Here is a 26,152-nt window from a genome sequence, read left to right on the forward strand (position 1 = left end):
TCATTCTATTAATCTAAGACGAAACATGATCTATATTCTGCTGCATCCTCCAAAATGTCAACAATTAGTATATTTCTGATGTCAATCTTCTCTTTTATCATTTGTTATTAAACATATTTCAACCCCCAATGGCTGAAGAACATGATCACTCAAAGAAGGTGGACAGTAGATCAGTTCATTTAGTAATACAAGCTAATTTTGGCAAGAATTAGAAGGAAGGATTCAGTGGAGTGCAAAAGCGTTTGCTAGGTCGGGGAGATTTGAGTTTGTTCTAGAGATGATTATGAATGATGGGTCCATCCCTCAGTGGTTTTATTTGAATATTTGAGAGTATTTAAATTAGTGTCTTCAGATAATTCACCACTTTGGCAATGGAGAGAATTAGAGGGTTGAATTAAAAATAAGTAGTATTATGAAATGAGAGCAAGATTGTGTCACAAAGCTGGTAACTATTCCACTGATTGGTGCAATTTAATGACCCACAATATTCTGGTGCCTTTCTGCCATTTTTTTTCTGTGAGGATTTCTGGTTTAGAATTGATGTATTTTTGTGAGCGATAATAGTATTTGTCAAATTTCATGTTGAAGTAAATGTTTTTTATGTGCTTAGAAATAAGTACTGTAGTATGATGAAGTTTTATTTGAATTGTTGAGATGTCAATTTTTTTGAGATTGTATTGTGTGATAGGGGCATAAGTCATGTTTTTATGTATAAAATGCTGAACCTTGTGTTTTCAGTACAAGTGATCTCCTCGTTTTGGTTGTGTTATAACAATTTAAGTTGAGTTGAGATTTTTTTTTCCCCAAAAGCAGGGGCAATTGAAGAAGAATAGCCCAATGCTGCTTTTTATGCAACCTGTTTCCTTCACTGCTTTAAAATGAGTGTGCTGAGGAATAAAAATAAACCAATGTCTGAGAAATGCAATATAGTACAACTTACACTTACTTCTCTTCGTTTCCAAGCTATTTACAAATGAAGGCAATGTAGTATTTCCTCCATAAGCCTGGGCATCCTGTATTGTAGCAGCACCTTGTTTGGCTGTTTTGTATGCCACTTAATTTTTTTAAATTATTATGGCCGGGACTCGGAGAACTGAATGAAGATTGAGTACTGAAGTTCAGCTGAGGATTCAAACTCCGACTACCAGACAAATTGATATTTTCAAGCATAATACACACTCATTTTGTAACAGTAGAAATACTTGTAATACTTTTCCGGTGATCCAACTGATCAGCCTCATACATCACCATGGAGTCAGGGGAGAGCTTAACTTTTCAGTGACAGTGCCCTGCATTAAAATAAGTGAAAAATCGAAACTTGCGGATGCTTGAGGCAGATAAATTTCAGTGCTGGGCTGTATAACAGGCATTTTTATTGTTATAAAACCATTTGCTGTACAAAACGACACCTAAAATTTATTAGCTTTGTCTTTATGACAGCAGAAATTTGAAGAGTCCCGCTCTCTGAGCTTTTTTCAATACAGTATTGTACAGATTCCTACACGGAGCATTAAGTACAACGAATCTACCTAAAATAAAGAAAAATAATATTTTTCCTGGGCTATACTCATTCCACCTAACAGTAGACTCCAGGAGCATTAGCAGAGATCTAGGAACTGTTTATCCACCTGCACCTTAGTTCCCAAAATGTTATGATTCTATGTACAGTATATTTCTCTCTGGTCTGAATGTACTACTTGTATGTAATCAACTGTTGATTATTGCTCAAAGATTCTGTCACCAAGTGTACTGGCTGTGCATCTTTTTTTCATTTATTCTTGGTATGTGGGCGATGCTGGCAAGGCAGTATTTACTTGGCCTGTGACCATAGCATTACATAGATAGAATTACATAGAATATACAGCACACAAACAGGCCATTCAGCCCAATCAGTCCATGCTGGTGTTTATGCTCCACTCAAGCCTCCTCCCATCCTTCCTCATCAAACTCTATCAGCATAACCCTCTATTTCCTTCTCCCTCATATGCTTATCTAGCATCCCCTTAAATATACCTATACTATTCGCCTCAACCACTCCCTCTGGTAGCGAGTTCCACATTCTCACCATTCTCTGGGTAAAGAAAATTCTTCTGAATTCTCTATTTGATTTCTTGGTGGCTCTCTTATATTGATGGCCTCTAATTTTGCTCTTCCCCACAAGTGGAAACACTCTCTCTCTGTCTACTCTATCAAAACCTTTTATAATTTTAAAGACCTCTATTAGGTCACCCCTTAGCCTTCTCTTTTCAAGAGAAAAGAGACCCAGCCTGTTCATCCTTTTGTGATAGGTATAACCTCGCATTTCTGGTATCATCCTTGTAAATCTATTTTGCACCCTCTCCAGTGCCTCTATATAATTTTTATAATATGGTGACCAGAATTGTACACAGTACTCCAAGTGTGGTCTAACCAAGGTTCGATACAAGTTTAGCATAACTTCTCAACTTTTCAATTCTATCCCTCAAGAAATAAACCCTAGTGCTTGGTTTGCTTTTTTTATGGCCTTATTAACCTGTGTCGCTACTTTTAGTGATTTGTGTATTTGTACTCCCAGATCCCTTTGCTCCTCTACCCCATTTGGATTCTTAAAGTAGTATGTGACCTCCTTATTTAATAATAAATAAATAATAAATGTAATACCTCACACTTATCTATGTTGAAATTCATTTGCCAATTATATGGCCATTCTGCAAATTTATTAACGTTTTGTAATTTGTTGCAGTTCTCCTCAGTATTGATTATCCCTCCCCCCCCACCAAATTTGGTGTCATCCGCAACTTTAGAAATTGTGTTTTTGATTCCAAAGTCTAAATCATTAATATAAATTGTGAACAGCAGTGGTCCCAGCACTGATCCTTGTGAGATCCCACTTTCCACCTTCTGCCACTCTGAATAGCTACCCTTTACCCCTACTCTCTGCTTTCTGTCTTTTGGCCATTAGCTATCCATTCTGTTACTTGTCCCCTGACTCCGCATGCTCTGACTTATTCATTAGTCTATAATGTGGCACCTTATCGAAGACCTTTTGGAAATCTAGATAAATTACAGCTACTGCATTACCCTTGTCTACTCTCTCTTACCTCTTCAAAGAATTCAATGAGGTTGGTCAAGCAAGACTTTCCCTTTTGAAATCCATATATTTTTGGTTTCTAGATGTTTTTCTATTTTCTCCTTTTAGTAGGGATTCCATTCTATTTCCTACCACCGATGTTAAGCTGACTGGTCTATAGTTCCCTGGACATGTTCTATATCCCATCTTAAATATAGGTATTACGTTAGCGATCGGCCAATTCTCAGGCACTACACCTTTTCCTATCGAATTATTAAATACGTGTAATAGTGGGAACAGTAGCATAGTGGTTATGTTACTGCACTAGTAATCCAAGTGAGTTCAAATCCCACAGCAGCTGGGGAATTTAAATTCAGTTAATTAAATAAATCTGGAATAAAAAGCTAGTATCAGTAATGGTGACCATGAAACTATCGGATTGTTGTAAAAACCCATCTGGTTCATTAATGTCCTTTAGTGAAGGAAATCTGTCCTTACCCGGTCTGGCCTATATGTGACTCCAGACCCACAGCAATGTGGTTGACTCTTAACTGCCATCCGTTGAACCAGTCCGCTACAAATAAGTATAATAAGAATAAAACTGGACGGACCACCCGGCACCAGCTACCGACATGACATCTGGGGACTTGTGCCAGAGTTGGGAGAGCTGTCCCACAGATTAGTCAAGCAACAGCCTGACATAGTCATAGTCACAGAATCATACCTTTCAGCCAATGTCCCAAACTCCTCCATCACCATCCCTGGGTATGTCCTGTCCCACAGGCAGGACAGACAGACCCACCAGGGACGGCGGCACAATGGTATACAGTCGGGAAGGAGTGGCCCTGGGAGTCCTCAACAATGATTCTGAACCCCATGAAGTCTCATGGCTTCAGGTCAAGCATGGGCAAGGAAACCTCCTGCTGATTACCACCTACCGCCCTCCCTCAGCTGATTAATTAGTACCCCTCCATTAAAAAAAAAAAAATTCATTTATGGGATGTGGGTGTTGCTGGCAAGGCCAGCATTTATTGCTCATCCCAAATTGCCCTTGAGAAGGTGGTGGTGAGCCGCTGCCTTGAACTGCTGCAGTCTGTGTGGTGAAGGTACTCCCACAGTGCTGTTCGGTAGGGAGCAGGATTTTGACCCAGCGATGATGAAGGATCGGCGATATACTTCTAAGTCAGGCAAGTTGCTGCCGTGCATCTTGTAGACGGTACACATTGCAGCCACGGTATGCTGGTGGTGGAGGGAGTGAATGCTTAAGGTGGTAGATGGGGTGCCAATCAAGTGGGCTGCTTTGTCCTGGATGGTGTCGAGCTTCTTGAGTGTTGTTGGAGCGGCACTCATCCAGGCAAGTGGAGAGTATTCCATTACACTCCTTACTTGTGCCTTGTAGATGGTAGAAAGGCTTTGGGGAGTCAGGAAGTGAGACACTCGCCGCAGAATACCTAGCCTCTGACCTGCTCTTGTTGCCACAGTATTTATGTGGCTGGTCCAGTTAAGTTTCTGGTCAATGGTGACCCCCAGGATGTTGATGGTGGGGGATTCGGCGATGGTAATGCCGTTGAATGTCAAGGGGCGGTGGTTAGACTCTCGCTTGTTGGAGATAGTCATTGCCTGGCACTTCTATGGCGCGAATGTTACCTGCCACTTATCAGCCCAAGTCTGAATGTCGTCCAGGTGTTGTTGCATTCGGGCATGGACTGCTTCATTATCTGAAGAGTTGTTATGGCACTGAACACTGGGCAGTCATCAGCAAACATCCCCATTTCTGACCTTATGTTGGAGGGAAGGTCATTGATGAAGCAGCTGAAGATGGTTTGGCCTAGGACACTGCCATGAGGAACTCCTGCAGCGATGTCCTCGAGCTGTGATGATTGAGCTTCAATCACCACAATCATCTTACTTTGTGCTAGGCATGACTCCAGCCAGTGGAGCAATTTCCCCCTGATTCCCATTGACTTCAGTTTTACTAGGGCTCCTTCATGCCACACTCGGTCAGATGCTGCCTTGATGTCAAGGGCAGTCACTCTCACCTCACCTCTGGAATTCAACTCCTTTGTCCATGTTTGGGCCAAGGCTGTAATGAGGTCGGGAGCTGAGTGGTCTTGGCGGAACCCAAACTGGGCATCAGTGAGCAGGTTATTGGTAAGTGCCGCTTGACAGCACTATCGATGACACCTTCCATCACTTTGCTTACGATCGAGAATAGACTGATGGGGTGGTAATTGGCCGGATTGGATTTGTCCTGCTTTTTGTGGACAGGACATACCTGGGCAGTTTTCCACATTGTTGGATAGATGCCAGTGTTGTAGCTGTACTGGAACAGCTTGGCTAGAGGCGTGGCTAGTTCTGGAGCACAAGTCTTCAGCACGATTGCCGGGATGTTGTCATGGCCCATAGCCTTTGCTGTATCCAGTGTACTGAGCCATTTCTTGATATCACGTGGAGTGAATTGAATAGGCTGAAGACTGGCTTCTGTGATAGTGGGGACCTCAGCAGGAGGCCGATATGGATCATCCACTCAGCACTTCCGGCTGAAGATGGTTGCAAACACTTCAGCCTTGTCTTTTGCAGTCACGTGCTGGGGTCGACCATCATTGAGGATGGGGATATTCATGGAGCCGCCTCCTTCCGTTAGTTGTATGTGGCAGGACTTTGATCTGATCCGTTGATTTTGGGATTGCTTAGCCCTGTCTATAGCATGCTGCTTCCGCTTTTTAGCATGCTTCCCCAGGTTGGCACCTCCTTTTTAGGTATGCCTGGTGCTGCTCCTGGCATGGCTCTTCTACACTCTTTATTGAACCAGGGTTGGTCCTGTGGATTGATGGTAATGGTAGACTGAGGGATATGCCAGGCCATGAGGTTACAGATTATGGTGGAATACAATTCTGCTGTTGCTGATGGCCCACAGCGCCTCATGGATGCCCAGTTTTGAGCTGCTAGATCTGTTCTGAATCTATCCCATTTAGCATGGTGGTAGTGCCACACAGCACGATGGAGGGTGTCCTCAGTGTGAAGACGGAACTTCATCTCTATAATGACTGTGTGGTGGTCACTGCTACCAATACTGTCATGGACAGATGCATCTGCAACAGGTAGATTGGTGAGGATGAGGTCAAGTACGTTTTTCCCTCGTGTTGGTTCTCTCCACCTGTCGCAGGCCCAGACTGGCAGTTATGTCCTTCAGGACTCGTCCAGCTCGGTCAGTGGTGGTGCTACCGAGCCACTCATGGTGATGTACATTGAAGTCCCCCACCCAGAGTACATTCTGTGCCCTTGCTGCTCTCGATGCTTCTTCGAAGTGGTGTTCAACATGGAGGAGTACTGATTCATCAGCTGAGGGAGGCTGGTAGGCGGTAATCAGCAGGAGGTTTCCTTGCCCATGCTTGACCTGAAGCCGTGAGACTTCATGGGGTCCGGAGTCAATGTTGAGGACTCCCAGGGCCACTCCTTCCCGACTGGATAACCCTGTGCCACCAGCCGGTGGGACAGGACATACCCAGGGATGGTAATGTTTGAACACCACTTGCGTAGGGCACACATTCCATTGAGCTCTGTTGTATAAACATTTCCAATGGGAATTCCAATTTTAAAATGATGTATTACAAAAGCAAAATACTGCAGATGTTGGAAATCTGAAATAAAAACAGAAAATGCTGGAAATACTCAGCAGGTCAGGTAGCATCTGTGGAGAGAGAAATCGAGTTAACGTTTCAGGTTGATGACCTGAAGTCGATGTTCTGACGAAGGGTCATCGACTTGCAACATTAACTCTAACTGTTACAGTGCTACCTAGTGGAATGGCAAGTATTAACTTTTCGCCACAAATCACTGCGAACGCTTTCTGGGGAAAAAATGTCTGCCATCTCTGAAATTTCTGTTGTCCAAAATAAGGTTTTAAATAAATGGAAAAAAATCTAAAAACTGTGTATTTCGTAATTACATTTATCTATTGGATTGTCTTTTGTGGCTTTTAATGCCTTCATTAAAGTTTTACTTCAAGGGCTCAGCTTCTTCCAAAAGTATGAGCTTTTACTGCATTTTTTTTGCTTCACAACAGTTGGAGAGAGCTTTCAATTACACCTGTACATTTCAAGTATATGCAGTGTGCAGAATTTACACACATGTCATCCATGTATTCTGAGCCTGTGCACATTGCAGAATTTCACAGCATGCAATTTGTGTAACATGAGTTAAAGGGTAGCGGGGAGAGTCCTCTTATCCTCTGAGAACTAAAGAGTTTCTTTGCTGTTTCTAAAAGATTTTGAAAGAAACTAGAGATTAAATTCTCAAAGCTATTATTTCGGGCAAGTGAATAACATTTGTATAAATGTGTTAATTTTAATGTTTTTCTGTTATAAACTCCTCATCGACAAACAACACCTATGAAAATCATGAACTGCATCTGTGATTGTGGTTCGAAAAGAAAACAGACATTCTTCATCGAGAATGGAAGACTGGTTAATATTGTTGAAAATTAAGTTTAAAAAAAAAACTTTTCTGAAGCTTTTTGAGGCATAAGGATTATTTTGTATATGTAAATAATGAACTTTTGAGTGAGGTTATTTTTGTTAATGAAAAATTATGGTTATTAATAAAGACTGTAAGTCAGCAACTTCACTAATAGTGCACTAAATTTTCCAGTTAGAATCATAGGCCTAGAAATTCAGTATCTCCATGTTTGGGGCGTTATAGTTGAGCGGGCGCTAAATTTAGCGCCCGGCACAAATTATCGCCACCTTCAGCGAAATTGACCTGCTTTGCCCCAAGAGCTGCTTGGAGTGCTAAAGCAGGCGCTGCACGACTGTCCTAAGGCGCTAAGCCGGAGAAGCGAGGCGCTACCACCGAGGACAGGTGCGGCCAGTTAGTGATTGCAGGCAGACACGCTGGCGCCGGTCAGCTCTTAAAGGGGGAGGGTTGATTTGGATTGCAGCCATGCCCTGCACATTGGAGCTCTGATTCTCGGCCTGGACAGACCTGCTGCCACATTCTAACGTCTAGGACCATGGAGAGGGCCAGGGAGCGAGCGCAGCGGTTCAGTGAGGGGGCCCTGCAGGTTCTGGTTGGCGCGGTGGAGCGCAGGCGATCTATCCTGTTTCCGGACAGTGGCAGGAGGCCGCTGCCCACCGACTACTGCAAAGCTTGGAGGGAGGTGGCTCACAGAGTGACCTCCAGCAGCATGGTACCTAGGACCCCTCTGCAATGCAGGAAGAAGTTCAACGACCTCACTCGGGTTGTCAGGGTGAGTACCCTTTTCAGTATCCTCTTCATCCCTGCATGTGGACCCAATGGCCAGCCCTCATCCAACACCTATGGGCCGTTCATGAAACTCACATGCACATTCACCACTTTACACACTGTAAGGGCTATTCCACCATGGGAGGCAGTGCAGCCAAGATCAGGGCTTCACACTACTCAGAGCCCGTCCTTTCTCTTGCAGGGCAAGCTGGCACACAATAGGAGGCAGCAGCAACGGACCGGGGGAGGCCGGCCTCACCTTAAAGACCTCCGCGATCTGGAGCAGCGAGTCCAGCACATTATGGCAGGCCGGCTGATTGGCCCCGTTGCCACTGGAGATGCCGACCCCGTTCTGGACAGCAATGGTAAGGTCATCACCTTTTTGACCTCTTTCCTTCCACTTGTGCCTCACACCAGCATCGTTTGCCACTATCGAACCAATACAGTGCATTGCAGCACTCATGCCTCCCTCGCTGCCGCCCTGTCCTCATGCTAAAGCAACTCTTGTACCTCCCTGCTTTCAGATGGTGAATCGCCAGGTGAGGAGGCGGGCCCTCAAGCTGCCACTGTGAGTGATTCTGAAGGCGAGGAAGAGGAAGAGGAAGCCGGACCATCAGTGCCACCCTCAGCCGAGGCAGCCCATGGCCATAATGGGGACATGTCTTCCCTGGAGGGGAGCAGGGGGGGGAAGGGTCTGAGGAGGGTGAAGCTCCGGGGCCCAGCGGGCTGCAGCAACGCGGGGAAGTTAGGGAAACTCGGCGGCCTTCTCCCCGGAGGGAGAGTCTGGCCTCCAGTCCTGCTACAGTGAGCGCAGAAGAGGTGCGGCTCCTCGCTGAAATGGGCGCCCAGGCGGAGCAGAGGCACACTGAGCTCATGGCTGCAGTGGCAAGGATACCCGAATCCATTGAATCACTGGCAAGGAGTGTCCAGGACTTCGGTGCGGCACAGGCAAGGATTCTGCAGGACTTCGGTGCAGCACTGGCAAGGAGTCTGCAGGACTTCGGTGCAGCACAGGCAAGGAGCCTACTGGACTTCGTTGCAGCACAGGCGGTTTCCACGCAAGTGCTTAGTGGTGCCATGCAGTCAGTGGCTGGTCTGATGCAGACACAGATTGAGGCCACACGAGCACTGACTGCTGCCACCCTCGCTGCATCGGGCACGAATCGCCGGGGCCCTCGCCGCGCCGCAGAAGGCCAGCAGTCTGTGCTTCAGCAGATTGCTCCGCATGCTGCAGTGCTGCCCCGTGGGAGTGCCAGTGTGTCGTCCGACCAGGGAGTGCCTGTGCTCTGTCAGGATGGCAGCATTCCTGCTGCCAACACTCTCACTCCTCCACTGCAGCTGCCACCACCCGTAGGACAGACTGCTGCCGCCCATGCAGAGTTGGAGCAGTCAGCAGCCGGGCCCTCCAGGCCCAGAGCTGGTCCAGGCCGTCCCTCAAGGGCATCTGCCAACTCAGTTTCGGACACTCGGCAGCCTTCCCCCAGCCTTGCTGCAGCCACTGGGGTCCCATTGCGGAGGAGCTGCAGGGTGGGAAGGGGCCAATCTCGCAAGCGAAGCAGATCACCCTCGCAGGCCCAAAAGTAGGAGGTGTGGCAAAATGCTGTTAATTTTTTTTAGTGAAGGCCGAGGATCATGGTCATTTTTGGTTAACTCTTTTGTTCATTGTCTCCAGGTTGTGAGAGCCAGTTATGTGTCTGACTTTTTTGGGGGATTTCTCTGTATTTCTTTGTCATGCGGGAAGGGCACACAGTTTGTTAAATAAATAATTGTCTTTATTCAGATTGTGCATGTTTGCTCTTTGAACTATTTGTTGCCTTGACCGGCTCAGGGTTTGCAGAACCGTTCCATTCATGTTCTTTCAATGGCACAAGCCATTCCCTCAGAGGGGGCCTAGAACCGACTTGCAATAAGCCGCTGACGGACGGCCCTTGCACTTTGTGCCTCCCTCCCATCTTGGTGCTCCTCCTCCTCCTCTGCTGGTGCTCCAATGTCTGCTGGCAGTGGCTGAGTCCCGAGGATAGCCAGGTTATGCAGCATGCAGCACACTACAACGAAATGGGAGACTCGCTCAGGCGAGTACTGAAGGGCTCCCCCGGAATGGTCCAGACAGCGGAACCGTTGCTTTAGCACGCCGATTGTGTGCTCCATGATGTTCCTGGTCGCTTGATGGCTGTCATTGTATCGTTCTTCAGCAGGGGTGCTGGGCGCACGCAGCGGGGTCATCAGCCAGGTGCACAAAGGATAGCCCTTGTCCCCGAGAAGCCAGCCTCCTGGGTGAGCCGGGGCTTCGAAAAGGTCTGCCACAGAAGTCTGGCGCAGGATGAAGGCATCGTGGCTGCTGCCTGGAAAGCGGGCATTGACAGCTAGTATCAGCTGTCTGTGGTCACACACCAACTGCACGGTCAACGACTGGAACCCCTTCCGGTTGCGGCAATCCTCGGCATTCTCTTGAGGCACCTGCAAAGCCACATGCGTGCAGTCAATGGCGCCCTGGACCATGGGGAAGGCCGCTATTCTTGCAAATCCCATTGCGCACTCTTGCTGCTTGTCCAGGGTCATGGGGAAGGAAATGTACTGACGTCTCCTTTTGAAGAGGGCGTTCGTGACTTGGCGGATGCAGCAATGCACCGCAAACTGGGAGTCATTGGCAATGTCCCCAGTAGCGGATTGGAAGGAGCCGGTGGCATAGAAGTTGAGAGCCACTGTCACCTTCACTGCCACCGACAGAGACGTCCTGCTCCTCAGCTGAGGCTGCAGATCTGTCTGAAGCAGGTGGAAGAGCTCAGTGACCACCTCCCTGCTGAATTGAAGCCTCCAAATACACTGCTCCTCAGACATGTTGAGGTAGGGGAACTGCTGGCGGTATACCCTGGGAGGGTAAGGTCTCCTGTGCCGACGCCTGTTGGCCCTCCTCCGTCTGGCCATGATTGGCACTCTCTCTCGGCGTCAATGCAATGGAGAAACCCAACGTTTCCACCCATTGCAGCCCCCATAACATGTGGCCACTCAAGGCTATGGCACTGAAAAATCAATCCAACTGCAAAGTTCTGGGCTGAAGCCAGAAGTACCTGTGCGAGCGCTGACTCAATGCAGAAAGCTCTCTCCCTTTGTCTCTCTGCAAATCTCTCTCTCTCTCTCTCTCTCTCTCTCTCACACAGAAGGAGTGGTCCAAAATGGCTACCACTAAGAAGCCAGGAAGAGCCCCCTTTAAATAGCGCCCCCCCAACCCCACAGCGACTGGGAACCATTCCAGTCAACCAGTCGCTGGGAGCGCCAGGCGGAAAGAAGGGGGGCGCCACGGAAGTTCCAGTTTGGGGTGCACCAAGGGCGTTGCACCATGAAATGACATAAGGATCTGCGCGCGCAGCTGAGCGGGCGTTGTGGTTTTGCGCCGCCGCTAAATGTCCGCTCAATTTCGCGAGAGGCGCAGGTCTCGCCACGCCCGGGCGCTAGCCGCTTCGCACCCCACTTATCGCCCTCTTAAGGCGATAACGGCTGGCGATAACGGCTGGCGCTAACAACTGAATTTCTCCCCCATAGAATCTAACAACACAGAAGGAGGCCCTTTGGCCTGTCATGCCTGTGCCAGCTCTTTGAAAGAGCTGTCCAGTTTAGTCCCACACCCCAGCATTTTCCTCATAACCCTGCAAATTAGACCTCTTGAAGTACATCTCCAATTGTCTTTTGAAAGTTACTGTGGACTCTGATTTCACTGCCCTTTCAGGTAGTGTGTTCCAGATCTTAACAACCCCCTGTGTGAAGAACTTTCTTCTAATTTCCCCTCTAGTTCTTTTGCCAATTATTTCAAATCTATGATCTCTGATTACCAACCCACTTGCCAGAGGAAATAGTTTCTCCCTACTTGCTCTATCAAAACCGCTCATAATTTTGAATACCTCTTAGGTCTCCCCTTAACCATCTCTGCTCTCGGGAGCAATCCCAGCTTCTCCAATCTCTCCATATAACTGAGCTCCCTCACCCTGGTATCATCCTGGTAAACCTCCTCTGTACTCTCTCTAGGAGCTTGACAGCCTTCCTAACGTGTGGTGCCCACAATTATACACAGTAGTCCAGCTGAGCCCTAACCAGAAATTTGTAGAGGTTTAGCATGACTTCTTTGATTTTGTATTCAATGCCCCTATTTACAAAGCCAAGTATCTCATATGCGTTCTTAACCACCTTCTCAACTTTCCCTGCTACCTTCAAAGATTTGTGAATATACACCCCCAGGTCCCTCTGTTCTTGCACTCCCCTCAAAATAGTACCATTTAGATTATACTGCCTCTCCATGTTGTTTCTCCCAAAGTGCATCACTTCAGACTTGGCTGCATTAAATTGCATCTGCCATGTGTCTGCCCATTTCACCAGTCTGTCTATGTCCTCCTGAAGTCTGCTGCTATCCTGCTCACTATTTATTATGTTACCAAGTTTTTAATCGTCCGCAAACTTTGAAATTGTACTCCCTATACCCAAGTCCAGGTCATTTATATATAACAAGAAAAGCATGGTCCTGATACCGACCCTGGGGACCCCATTGCATGCTTCTCTCCAGTCAACAAAACATCCGTTCACTACTACTCTCTGCCTCCTATCCCTTAGCCAATTACGTACCCAAGTTACCACCATCCCTTTGATACCATGTGCTTCTATTTTCCGAATAGGTCTATTATGTGGTACTTTATCCGTTGCCTTTTGAAAATCCATATAGACAACATCAACTACATAGGATTACACTGGATATACAGCGCAGAAACAGGCCATTCGGCCCACCCAGTCCATGCAGCGTTTATGCTCCACTTGAGCCTCCTCCCGTCTTTCCTCATCTAACTCAGCAAAGTCTTCTATTCCCTTCTCCCTCATATGCTTATCTACTGCACTACCTTGATCGACCCTCTCTCTTACTTCATCAAAGAACGCAATCTGGTTAGACGGACACGATTTGCCTTTAATAAATCCATACTGGCTGTCTCTTATTAACCCATGCTTCTTCAAGTCAGAATTAATTTTGTCCTTGACAATGGTCCCTAGTAGTTTTCCCACCACTGATGTTCGACTGATTGGCCTGTAGTTACCAGGTTTATCCCTCTCCCCTTTTTAGAACAGTGGTGTAACATTTGCAATCCTCCAGTCCTCAGGCACCACTCCAGTATCCAAGGAGGATTGAAAGTTTGTGGTCAGAGCTTCTGCTATCTCCATCCTAGCTTTCCACAGCAACCTAGGATGCATTCCATCTGGACCGGGTGACTTGTTAACTTTGAATGATGCCAACCTATTTAACACCTCCTTTCTATCTATTTTTATCCTATCCAGTATCTCTACTCCCTCCTCCTCTACTCTGACATTAACTTCATCCTCTTTTGTGAAGACAGATGCAAAGTACTCGTTCATTACCTCAGTCGCCCTCTGCCTCCACAAGAAATTTCCTTTTTTGGCTCTAATCGGCGCCACCATTCCTTTAACTCTCCTTTTAATTTTTATATGTTTATTAAAGATCTTTGGGTTCCCTTTTATGTTACCTGCTAATCTTTTCTCATACTCTCTCTTTGACCTTAATTATCCTTTTTCAATTTCCCCCTGCACTTTCTGTATTCTCCCTGGTTTTCGATTGTATTCTGTACCTGACATTTGTAATAAACCTCCTTTTTCTGTTTTATTTCAATCGCTATTTCCTTTGTGATCCAGGGAGCTCTAGCTTTGGATGCCCCATCTTTCCTCCTTATGGGAATATGCTTGGTCTGTACCCAAACTATCTCCGCCTTGAAGGCCTGCCATTGTTCATGTATTGTCCTCCTGGCCAATCTTTTTTTCCAGTCCACCTGTGCTTGATCCCTTCTCAAATCACTGAAATTTTCTCTCTTCCAGCTATTTTCACCTTTGATTGTTCTTTGTCCCTTTCCATAACTACTTCAAACCTAATTATATTATGATGATCACTATTACCCAGATGTTCTCCCACTGAAACACACTATACTTGCCCTACTTCATTCCCCAGAACTCGATCCAGCACTGCTTCGGAATTCTTTACCCTCCTTGCTCTTTATTCTGTTTTTTTCCCAGTCTCCCTTTTAGGATAACTGAAGTGCCCTCTTACTGCACTATTATTTTTACATTTCTCTGAAATTTGCCTACAGATTTGCTCCTCGGTCTCCTTCTCACTCTCTGACGACACAAAGCTGGGTGGGCGTGTGTGCTGTGAGGAGGATGCCGAGAAACTCCAGTATGATTTGGACAGGTTGGGTGATTGAGCAGAAGCATGGCAGATGCAATATAACGTGGATAAATGTGAGGTTATCCACTTTGGTGTCAAAAACAGGAAGGCAGATTATTATCTGAATGGCAATAGATTGGGAGAAGGGGAAGTGCAACGAGACCTGGGCGTCCTTGTGCACCAGTCGCTGAAGATAAGCATGCAGGTGCAGCAGGTGGTTAAGAAGGCAAATGGTATGTTGGCCTTCGTAGCGAGAGGGTTTGAGTACAGGAACAAGGATGTCTTGCTGCAATTGTACAGGGCCTTGGTAAGACCTTGAGTATTGTGTGCAGTTTTGGTCGCTTTATCTGAGGAAGGATGTTCTTGCCATGGAAGGAGTTCAGCGAAGATTCACCAGGCTGATACCTGGGATGGCAGGAATGACGTATGAGGAGAGATTGGGTTGATTGGGCTTGTACTCGCTGGAGTTTAGAAGAATGAGAGGGGATCTCATTGAAACTTATAAAATTCTAACAGGACTAGACAGACTAGATGCAGGAAGGATGTTCCCGATGGCCGGGGAGTCCAGAACCAGGGGTCACAGTCTAAGAATAAGGGGCAAGCCATTTAGGACAGAGATGAGGAGGAATTTCTTCACCCAGAGAGTGGTGAACCTGTGGAAATCTCTACCAAAGAAGGCAGTAGAGGCCAATTCATTAAATATATTCAAGAAGGAGTTGGATATATTTCTTAAGGCTAAAGGGATCAAGGGATATGGAGAGAAGGCAGGAACAAGGTACTGATCAGCCATGATCTCATTGAATGGCGGAGCAGGCTCGAGGGGCCGAATGGCCTACTCCTGCTCCTATCTTCTATGTTTGGGGTCTATAGTAAACACCTAGCAATGTAACAGCTCATTTTCTGTTCCTTAGCTCTAACCAAATCTAGATTGAGACTTTGAACCCTTTAGTATATCGTCCCTCCGTAGACTGTAATATTATCCTTGATCAATACTGCCAGTCCCCTCTTTTCCTTTTCCCTTCCCTATCTCCCTGAAAACATTGTAGCCAGGAATGTTTAGTTCCCATTCCTGCCCATGTTTAAGCCAGATCTCCATTATAGCCACTATAACCCCAACTTCTGTGTTCTTAGCATGTGTCAGGAGTGTATATCAGAAAATTGTACATAATTTTCCATCCTTTAATTTCAGAAAACAGAACACTGGTGTTTGCTTGCTTTAAGGCAGGAACATAAAGTCAGAAACTGTCTGATGATAAGTAAAGTTGTTGGGCAGGTACCCCAGATGCAAAAAGGGCTGTTAGCAGTTCGGCTAATTGACGGAACCACATTGGTGGATTAGAGCTTGATGGTTCAACCGTGGCCAGCAACAGTTTGGATCCCATTCTCCTGAGGCCCCTCTCCTACCCAGGGGGCGTGAACCTGCTACCCCAATACTGCCAAATCCACCAGACTACGGCTCAGTCAATGCATAAAACCCCACCTCAGTCTGATGAACCCAAAGAAGCTGCCCCATGCTTTTTATGTCATTGTCATGCTATTTCTGTGACGCTATTTTTGTTGATTTTACTTAACTCCAATTGATGCCTTCACATTTGGCATCCAAGGTAGATGGCATTGTGTTGTGTACCTACTGTGAGACCCCCAGCTCCATCTCCAGCCATCTCCTAACTTTGCATTGTGGAACGCAGTGCAGAGAAGACACTGACATGCGAAATTGTGTTGGGAAAGCAAAAAGGGAGGAGATTTGATGAATAAGTGAACAGGGACAGGGTGAATAATGGAAGGGAGAAGACTGAAGGAGAGGGTACAAGATGTTGAAACGAGGACACAGACATGAAGGAATGGGGTAGAGCATAGGCAGGTGAAGGTTGGTAACCTCCATTATCCTCCACCCTCTCCCTAAAAACCTTCCAAACCCTCCCACCCACCTGGTTTCATTTTTCCACCTGCCTCATTTGCCCATTTGATTCAGACAGCACCATTACCCTTCTCTCCAATGTTGGCTGCCCATCCATCTGTTGGACAGCTGACAGTACAGGAGGACAGTGGTAGGAGTACGAGGTTCAAGGGGGCAGCACAGTGATTCTCTCCTGACTCACTGAATAATGCCCCAGAGATTCACTAGTTGTTTAATAATACATTGTTACTTTACAGTTATAAAATAGTGTATTTTTGACTCCTTGTAAGCAATGCAATGAGACATCCATTGGTTATAAACAGTAAAAATTAGATATGAGTGGTTTCAAGGCTGAAATTTGGCATTTTGATGTACTTGGGAACTGTGTCATTTTTATGATTTATAATGTTATCTGAACCTATTAATGGAGATATTGCCGTGTAATCAGCAACTTGCACTTATATCTGTGTATTTGTAAGCTGATCAGGATCAGTATATGTGGCTTTAAAAATTTTTAAACTCCAAGGAAAAATTCTTCTAGACACCATTACACTATCATGTTAGAATAGTATCAATTTTCTGAAATATGAACAGTTCTTGACCAAAACAGCATTTAACATTGGGTCAAAATGATATGTAAATAGTTTTTCTAACATTGCCTAAAATCCAACAGTAAACTGTAAAATGTTTGCAGTGTTGTAGGAAAGACATTTAATGTTAATGAAATGAAGGCTGATGGATTATTGTAAAATGTTTAATATTTTGTGTCTTATTCAGGAAATTACCATACTTAAGAAAAGTGTAGAATCTAACACACTGTCTCTAAAATCAGGCTATGAAATGAAACTGGAGGATCAGTCCTCAGACCTATATAAAAGGATAAATGACCACAATTCTTATCTTAAAAACATGTATCTAAAGGTAATAGTTACATTTGATTTCATTTGTTAGGCTATAATGAATATGTTGGTATATTTTGTGTTTATGGGGTGAGGACAAGAAGTTCATTTCACTATAAATCATGCTACAGTCTTCAATTTAACCATTAGTAGATAGATGCCTGAATAACTATTGAGATAAAAGAAATAACCTTATGCCCAGAGTTTGGACCCACTTTCTCAGTCAATAGGTTATCAAATCCTTGTGTTCTTGTTGACTAATACAGTTTTATTGCTTAATAATGTACATTAAGTGAAATAATAGTTCTTAATTTGATTTGGTTTAATTTATTGATTACTTTGTGGCTATAAAGTTCTGCGGTTGAATTCTGAAGAACTGAATTCTGTAACTGTGTAAGAAAACAAAATGACATGACTTTTTTCTATGGGTGCAATTAATAATTTAACATATTTGCTACTGCATGTGTGTGAAAAATCAGCATGAATTAATATATGTGAAATAGCTCTTAACACCTGGCAGCAGTATATGGCATTCCAGAATTCATTTAAAGGCAAATTTTGAGGAGAGTTTAGTGACACAACATTTGGTGCATGAATGAGTGGTAATACTTAGGCCGGAATTTTAATCAGGAGGCAGGTTGGGAGCAGGGGGGGCTCAGAAGCGGTCGTGAAACCCGGGAGAGCGGGTTTCCTGCAGCCCCCGCCGAATTTAATGGCAGGGCCTGATTTGCATTTGAAATGTCTGTTTCCCACCCACAGCCAGCCAAATGGAGAGGCTGGCTGGTTGTGGGTAGGTAGGCTTGCCGTAGAGAGGAGGAAGGGATCGAGTGGGGGCCAGGGGTTGGGCTCGAGCATCGGCGGGGAGGGAGAGAATATCGGGATCAGGGGGAGGGGTGAAGACGTGAGGAAGAGGTGAGGTGGGGTGGGGGGCGGGGGAGAAATGAAGAGGCGAGAGTGCTGAGAACTGGTAATTCAAATCAGCAGAAGATTGAGGTGTTGAACAGCCAGCCATTAGGGAAGGAGAAATACATCCATTGGAGTGTAGGGAATGCTGTGCTGTGAAGGAATAAGCCATATTTCAGAAAGATGCACCATAATATGAACAGAATTCTGATATTTATTAATACATGATATACTGGGTTTAAAAATCTAAAGCCTCGGAGACACAGGCTGCAAACAGAAATACAGGCTTCTGAGATAAAGATCAGCTGTTTAACAAAGTTGTAAACATACAAGCTTTGAAATGGGAATTAGTTAAATATCCTAAAACAATGACCCTATTGAAATGGCAGTTTAGCGATTCCAGAGGGTCTGGAGTTTGGGAAAAACACAATGAAAATACCCAAGTGAGGTGCCAGCATATTGAACAGAAACACAAACATTAAAAGAGGCATGTGCCTTTGAAAAGATGACATCAAGTAAAAGAAACACCTGCTGGTCAAATAGTTTTTATGTTAAACTTGGAAGACAGGAAACACGATTAAATATGCAACCAATTGAGATAGCTATAAAACAAGTAAACACTCAATCAAAGTGTCTTTAATTTATACATAGTAAATATGATACCAACAAGAACACTGAAGATATGACTTCAGTAGATACACCAAGCAATTACATTGGGGTCGATTTTCCCGAAGCTGTCGGTAAGAAGGCGGGACTACATCTTTTGGGTTTTAGACCCGCCTACATCGACGTCCGGCCAATCCACGCGATTTTCCCTTGATTGACCTTGTTGAGCCCGCCCAGCGGGCTCAGCAGGCCAATTAAGGGCCACTTGGCAACAGGTGACGTCACAGACTGCAATTTCATCTGTCAAGAGTTCTTGACAGATGAAATATCAGTGTTTCACAGCTGTTTGAAGCTGCCAAACACTGAGTCTGAGTTCTAACATGAGTCCTTCTGCACAGACTCAGTTAGAACTCTCAGTAGCACTCAAAGCTGAAGGCTGTCACTTTTCACAGATCGCAGCCATTCAGCTTTAAGTACCGGCTGAGTGATGCGCTCCCGACGCCTGCAGGAAGAAAGGCTGTTAAGGTAAGTACAGGTAAGTAAAAGTTCTTTACACACTTTAGACACACCAAACACACTTACCTTTGCACTCATGCACCCGTCACTCACCTGAACACCGACATCGCGACCCCGCCAACTCCTTCAACCCGACGGCCCGCCTGCTCTAACCTGGCGTGGTTTGGAGCCGTCGGGAATCCCTCATGACACCGCTCAAAATAGGGATTAGGCTAAAAACTGCATGTTAACTACCTGTTAACAGGCAGTTAATTGGCACTAATCCCTTCCCGCCTGGGGTTGGCGGGTCCCAGTGCGGGGCGGGTACCCACCGCCTCTGAAACTTGAGTGGAGCGGGGTTTTGGGCGGGATGGTGTCGGGACCCCCGAATTCGGGATTTCCCCCCCCCCCCCCCCACCACACGCCTGAAACCCCGCCTGACAGCTCCAGGAAAATCGACCCCATTGTGTTTGTATTGAACTTGGAGCAGTTAGGAGACTCGAAGTCTGTTAAACCAGCTAAAAGTGATATTAAGAATTGAATGGAAAATCTTTGATAAGAATGGCATCAAATAGAAACCATTGCTGTCATATTGTTTTTATGATAGTTTTTGGAACACCTAAAGGTAGAGACATAATTATGCATGTAGCAGTTGAATTGACAGTAAGAATAGAAAGCATTCATAAGAGAGAATGAATAAGACAATTAGCTTACATCAGCAGAGAATGTCAAAGAATAAACCACTGCAAAAAGGGTATAAAAGATAGACCTTTTCAAACAAAAAGTCAGAAGTTGCTGAATGGGCCAAGCGTTTCTCAACTTTACAAGCACCAACTGTAAGTTTTTAACTTTGAGTCTCGGGTAATCAAGATATTTGATTTTGGTGGATGTTCTGGATTTAGAGATAAGTAAGAAATGTAGAAATGTAACAAAGTAAAGATTTGAGAATAAGGATCTCTGAGAAATAAGAAATGCAAGCTATTTGTATTTTGAATTGTTAATGTTGCGACTGACTCAACAGCTGTTAAATGAATGTCGGCTCTAAAATAAAACTATATGGGGGAGAAATTGGGTGAGTAGCGCCACCTGTTAGCGCCTAAAGAGGCAGTCAGTGGCTGTAGCGCCACTGGCTGCGTCTCCCGCGATATTCAGTAGGGGCGCTAATGGTGGCGTTAGGCATTTGCGCTGCGCCACCACCGATGACGTCATCGGTGTGCGCAGCGCAGTGCCCCCCCCCCCGCGGCATTACCGGCTGTTTCCCGAGAGCCTGGCACTTCTCCTTGGTGCCGGGCTCATTTGCCAGCACTCGCGAGCGGGGAGCGCGCTGTTGCAGGCACCTCCCCCTTAACAGTGGGAGGAAGGCCTGCAGTACTGCAGCATGCCGTGCCGCAGCGTGTGGCGTTGTGGAACGTTGCGCTGCGATAATCAGTTCCAGCGCCCTAAGAGGGACGCGGAGCGCCTCGAGCGGCACTGAAACTGAATTTCTGGCGATCGGTATTACTCCGATCGCTGCGCTAAATCCTGCGCTCAGGCGACTTTTGCGCCACTTTGGCGCCCCAACCCAATTTCTAGGCCTATATTTTTAGAATTGCCTGAGTATTTCTGTATAAACGCACGAACCCAATTTCTGTACACTCTTTTGTAAGGAGTTGCAGAATTCTGGGGGGTATTCCAGACCCTCATAATATCCGGAAGGTTACAGCCTAGTTAAACTTATTAAAAGTGCTATCTGGAGGACGGTAACATCTTCAGTCGTTCCTTTCCTTTAGGGAGAGGTAGCCTGGACCTTTAGACCCATTTAAGCGTCTTATAGAATTCGGCTATCTCTAACTTAAGTTGAAGGTAAACGCCTGGGGAATACACCTGATCTGGGGTAGCCTGAACAGGGCTAGGACTTGTAATTATCCCTTCAGTGCATGGGAAATATAGTGGTGGAGGATGTTCCTGTAAATGGGGAAATGAAGTGGCATAGGATTAGTCTGTAAGGGGCAACTGCTGAGTTAGCTTGCTGAGTTGTTCAGGTTGGGGGGTTTGATGGTCAAAAACTTGCTCAGTGGGTAGGGTGTTGAGGGACAAAATGAAGCTCAGTGTGTGGGGAGGAGTATGCGGGTCTAAATGTTGCTTAGTGTATGAACCGAGGCTTTGAGAGATAGATTTCTTGGTGGTGGGATTGTCGGCCATAAAGCTGCTCAATTTGGGGAGGGAGTGCTCAGTGGGTGGGTGGAGCTTAAAGGCTGAAATCTTGCCATGGTGGGGGGGGTGACAGTATGAAATCTTGCTCAGTGGTAGAGCACATGACTTGGGTAAACATCCTGTTTTTATATCCTTATTGCACTAAAAAAGAACAAATTACTTCTTTACAGTAACTGATCTCATCAAATTAACCTGAATCATAGAATCATAGAAATTTATGGCACAGAAAGAGGCCATTCGGCCCATCATGTCTGTGCTGGCCAAAAAAGAGCTATTCAGCCTAATTCTACTTTCCAGCTCTTGGTCCGTAGCCCTGTAGGTAACGGCACTGCAAGTGCATATCCAAGTACTTTTTAAATACTTTGAGAGTTTCTGCCTCTACCACCCTTTCAGGCAGTGAGTTCCAAACCCCCACCACCCTCTGGGTGAAAAAAGTTCTCCTCAACTCCCCTCTAATCCTTCTACCAATTACTTTAAATCTATGCCCCCTAGTTATTGACCTCTCTGCTAAGGGAAATAGGTTCTTCCTATCCACTCTATCTAGGCCTCTCATAATTTTATACACCTCAATTAAGTCTCCCTTCAGCCTCCTCTGTTCCAAAGAAAACAACTCCAATCTTTCCTCATAGCTAAAATTCTCCAGTCCTGCAATATCTTCGTAAATCTTCTCTGTACCCTCTCTAGTGCAATCCCATCTTTCCTGTAATGTGGTGACCAGAACTGTACACAGTACTCTAGCTGTGGCCTAACTAGTGTTTTATACGGTTCTAGCATAACATCCCTGCTCTTATATTCTGTGCCGCGACTAATAAAGGAAAGTATCCTGTATGCCTTCTTAACCACTTTATCTACCTGTCCTGCTAACCTTCAGGGATCTGTGGACATGCACTCCAAGGTCCCTCTCTTCTTCTGCACTTCTCAATATCCTACCATTTATTGTGTATTCCCTTGCCTTGTTAGCCCTCCCCAAATGCTTTATCTCACACTTCTCTGGATTAAATTCCATTTGCCACTTTTCTGCCCACCTGACCAGTCCATTGATATCTTCCTGCAGTCTACAGCTTTCTTCCTCACTATCAACCACACGGCCAGTTATTGTATCATCTGCAAACTGCTTTTGTTTTTATTCGTTTATGGGATGTGGGCATCACTGGCAAGGCCAGCATTTATTGCTCATCCCTAATTGCCCTTGAGAAGGTGGCAGTGAGCCGCCTTGAACCGCTGCAGTCCGTGTGGTGAAGGTACTCCCACAGTGCTGTTAGGGAGGGAGTTCCAGGATTTTGACCCAGTGACGATGAAGGATCGGCGACGTACTTCTAAGTCAGGATGTTGTGTGACTTGGAGGGGAATTTGGAGGTGGTGGTGTTCCCATGCACCTGCTGCCCTTGTCCTTCTAGGTAGAAGAGGTCATGGGTTTGGGAGGTGCTGCCGAAGAAGCCTTGGCAAGTTGCTGCAGTGCATCTTGTAGATGGTATACACTTTAGCCACGGTATGCCGGTGATGGAGGGAGTGAATGTTTAAGGTGGTAGATGGGGTGCCAATCAAGAGGGCTGCTTTGTCCTGGATGGTGTCTTGAGTGTTGTTGGAGCTGCACTCATCCAGGCAAGTGGAGAGTATTCCATCACACTTCTTAATCATGCCCCCTACATTGAAGTCAAAATCATTGATGTATACTACAAAAAGCAAGGCACTTGGTACTGAGCCCTGCGGAACCCCACTGGAAACAGTTTTTCAGTCACAAAAACACCCGTCGACCATTACCCTTTGCTTCCTGCCACTGAGCCAATTTTGGATCCAGCTTGCCACTTTCCATGGGCTTTTACTTTTCTGACTAGTCTTTCATGTGGGACCTTGTCAAAAGCCTTGCTAAAGTCCATGTAGACTACATCAAACGTGCTACCCTCATTGACCGTACTTGTTACCACCTCAAAAAATTCAATCAAGTTAGTTAGACACGATGCAGACCAAACGCAGATTGGGTGACCGCTTTGCGGAACACCTCCGTTCAGTCCATAAGGATGACCCTGAGCTTCCGGTCGCCTGTCATTTTAATTCACCGCCCCATTCCCACTCAGACCTCACTGTACTTGGGCTCTTGCATTGTTCCACGGAAGCTCAGCGTAAACTCGAGGAACAGCACCTCATCTTCCGATTAGGCACTTTACAGCCTTCCGGACTCTATCGAGTTCAACAATTTCAGATCATAACCTCGGCCCCTATTACATTTTTACTTATATTTTTTATCCACACCTTTGTTTTGGCTTCCCCCCTCCCTCCTCCCCCCACCCTTTCTTCTTCCTTTTTGTTCTCTCTCTCTCTCCCACATGGCAGCTGTCTCTCATTCTGCCAGCACATTTTGCACCTAATCTAGAGCCATCTTTTGTCTCCACTAGTCCTATCACCATCTCGTCTCGTTTTGAATACCTCTTAATGGCCTAGAAATTCAGTATAGCCACTTTTGGGGCGGAAAAGTCGGGCGGCCGCTAAAGTTTGCGCCCGGCGCAAAGTCGAGGCCACTTCGCCGATATTCAGTAGCTTCGCCCTAAGAGTTTGCTCGAGCGCTAAAACTGGCGTTACACAACTATCTTTAGGCGCAAAGCCGGCGGTGCTGAGCTAAACCGCCGAGGCCGGGCGCAGCGCAGGTGCGGTCATTTCTTGATTGACAGCAGACACCCTGGCGCCGGCCAGCTCTTAAAGGGGGAAGGGTCGAGTTCGTCTGCTGCCACGCCCTGGACACTGCAGCCCTCCAGCTAGGCCTAAACACTGCTGCTGAACAGAAATAGCGCCGGGAAAGATGCAGAAGGCCCGTGAACGAGCGCAGCGCTTCACTGGCCATGATTTGAGGGTGCTGGTTAGGGCTTTGGAGAGGAGACGCAAACTCTTGTTCCCGGACAGTGGCAAGAAGCCTGCCACCAGCGTCTACAGGAAAGCCTGGAGGGAGGTCGCCCACAGGGTCACATCCAACAGCGAGGTCCCCAGGACCGGTGTCCAATGCCGGAAAAAGTTCAATGACCTCACAAGGATTGTCAGGGTGAGTCCCCTTTCCAGTGTCCTCCTCATCCTTGCATGTGCACCTCACATTATGGGCAAAGGGACCTAAAAGCCCTAATGGCCAGCCCTCATCCAGCAGCTATGGGACTGGCATGAACATCAATTGCACATTCTGCACTTTACACACTGGCCAAGCTATTCGACCATGGGAGGCAGTGCACACAAGATCAGGGCACCACACTGTACTTAGAGGCCGTCCTTTCTCTTGCAGGCCAAGCTGGCACACAATCAGAAGAGCCGGACTGTGACCGGGGGAGGCCGTCCCCAGATCCAGCAGCTCAGAGACCTTGAAGAGTGCGTGGGTAGCCTCATGGGTGCCCGGGTGATTGGCCCCGTTGCATCTGGAGATGCCGACCCTGTTCTGGGCACCAATGGTAAGGACATCACCTTTTGGACCTCTCTCGTCCCACTTGCGCTTCAGATCTACATCCTTTGCCACTGTCCGACCAATGCGCTGAATGCCAGCACTCATGCCTCCCTCGCTGACGCCCTCTCCTCACTCTAAAGCTACTCTTGTGCCTTCCTGCTTTCAGATGGTGAGGAGGAGATCCCTGAAGCTGCCAGTGACAGCCCCTCGGAAGAGGAGGAGGAGGAGGAGGAGGAAGAGGAAGGCGGCCCATCAAGGGAACCCTCAGCCGCGCCAGGGGATGCCAATGGAGGGGACATGTCTTCCCTGGAGGAGAGCCAGGGGGAAGTGTCGCAGGGGAGTGTAGCTCCTGTGCCCAGTGGCGTGCAGCAACGCGGGAAGGGTCGGGCAGCTCGGCGGCCTTCTTCCCAGAGGGGGGAAGGGTCGCAGGGGAGTGTAGTTGCTGGGCCCAGTGGCATCCAGCAACGCGGGAAGGGTCGGCCAGCTCGGCGGCCTTCTCCCCAGAGGGAGAGTCCGGCCTCCAGTCCGGAGACGGTCCTCGCCAAGGAGGTGCGCCTCCTCGATCAAATGTCCGAGGACTCGGATCGCCGGCACACCGAGTTCATGGGGGTTGTGGCACGGTTGCCTGAGGCCATCGAGTCCCTGGCTCATAGTGTGGCCGATTTCGGCGCCTCACAGGCCAGGAGTTTCGAGCAATTCGAAGCAGCACACGCCGCGAGTCGGGCCGAATTCGGGGCAGCACAGGCCGCGAGTCGGGCCGAATTCGGGGCAGAACAGTCCGTGAGTCGGGCCGAATTCGGGGCAGAACAGCCCGCGAGTCGGGCCGAATTCGGGGCAGCACAGGCAGCGAGTTGGGCGGAATTCGGGGCAGCTCACGCAGCGAGTGGCCAGGTGATCAGTGGTGCCGTGCAGTCACTGGCTGGTCTGATGCGGGCACAGACCAGGGCAGTACGGGCACTCACTGCCACACTCGCTGTGTCAGCCAGGCATCGCCAGGGCACCCGCCGCGCTGCAGCAGCACAGTGGTCTGTCCTTCAGCAGATTGCTGCGCATGCTGCAGTGCTGGCCCGGGCGAGTGCCAGTGTCTCAGGCGAGCAGCGAGTGCCTGCCATCAGCCAGCTTGCCCCCATTCCTGCAGCCGCCACTGCCACTCCCCTAGTGGAGCTGCGATGAGCTGCTGGAGAGACTGCTGCTGCCCAGCCACAGCTGCAGCAGTCACCAGCCGGCCCCTCGAGGGCCA

The 26,152-nt window shown here is 47.1% G+C and overlaps 1 protein-coding gene across 2 annotated transcripts in view; it reads left to right on the forward strand.

The window, feature by feature from the left end:
- Positions 1-26,152, forward strand: part of c5h10orf67 (chromosome 5 C10orf67 homolog) — a 419,952-nt gene that overhangs the window by 2,975 nt on the left and 390,825 nt on the right. The window contains exon 3 of one of the 2 annotated variants that reach the window (XM_085987765.1): positions 17,176-17,319. The exons of the other annotated variant lie outside the window; for it this stretch is intronic. Coding sequence (XP_085843891.1) covers positions 17,176-17,319 — 144 coding nt within the window. The remainder of the gene's footprint in view (positions 1-17,175; positions 17,320-26,152) is intronic. 2 annotated transcript variants of the gene reach the window in all.

The sequence above is a fragment of the Somniosus microcephalus genome, chromosome 5, assembly GCF_052327205.1.
Source record: "Somniosus microcephalus isolate GS21.2 chromosome 5, FLI_Smic_1.0, whole genome shotgun sequence".
In the NCBI taxonomy this organism is placed as follows: Eukaryota; Metazoa; Chordata; class Chondrichthyes; order Squaliformes; family Somniosidae; genus Somniosus; species Somniosus microcephalus.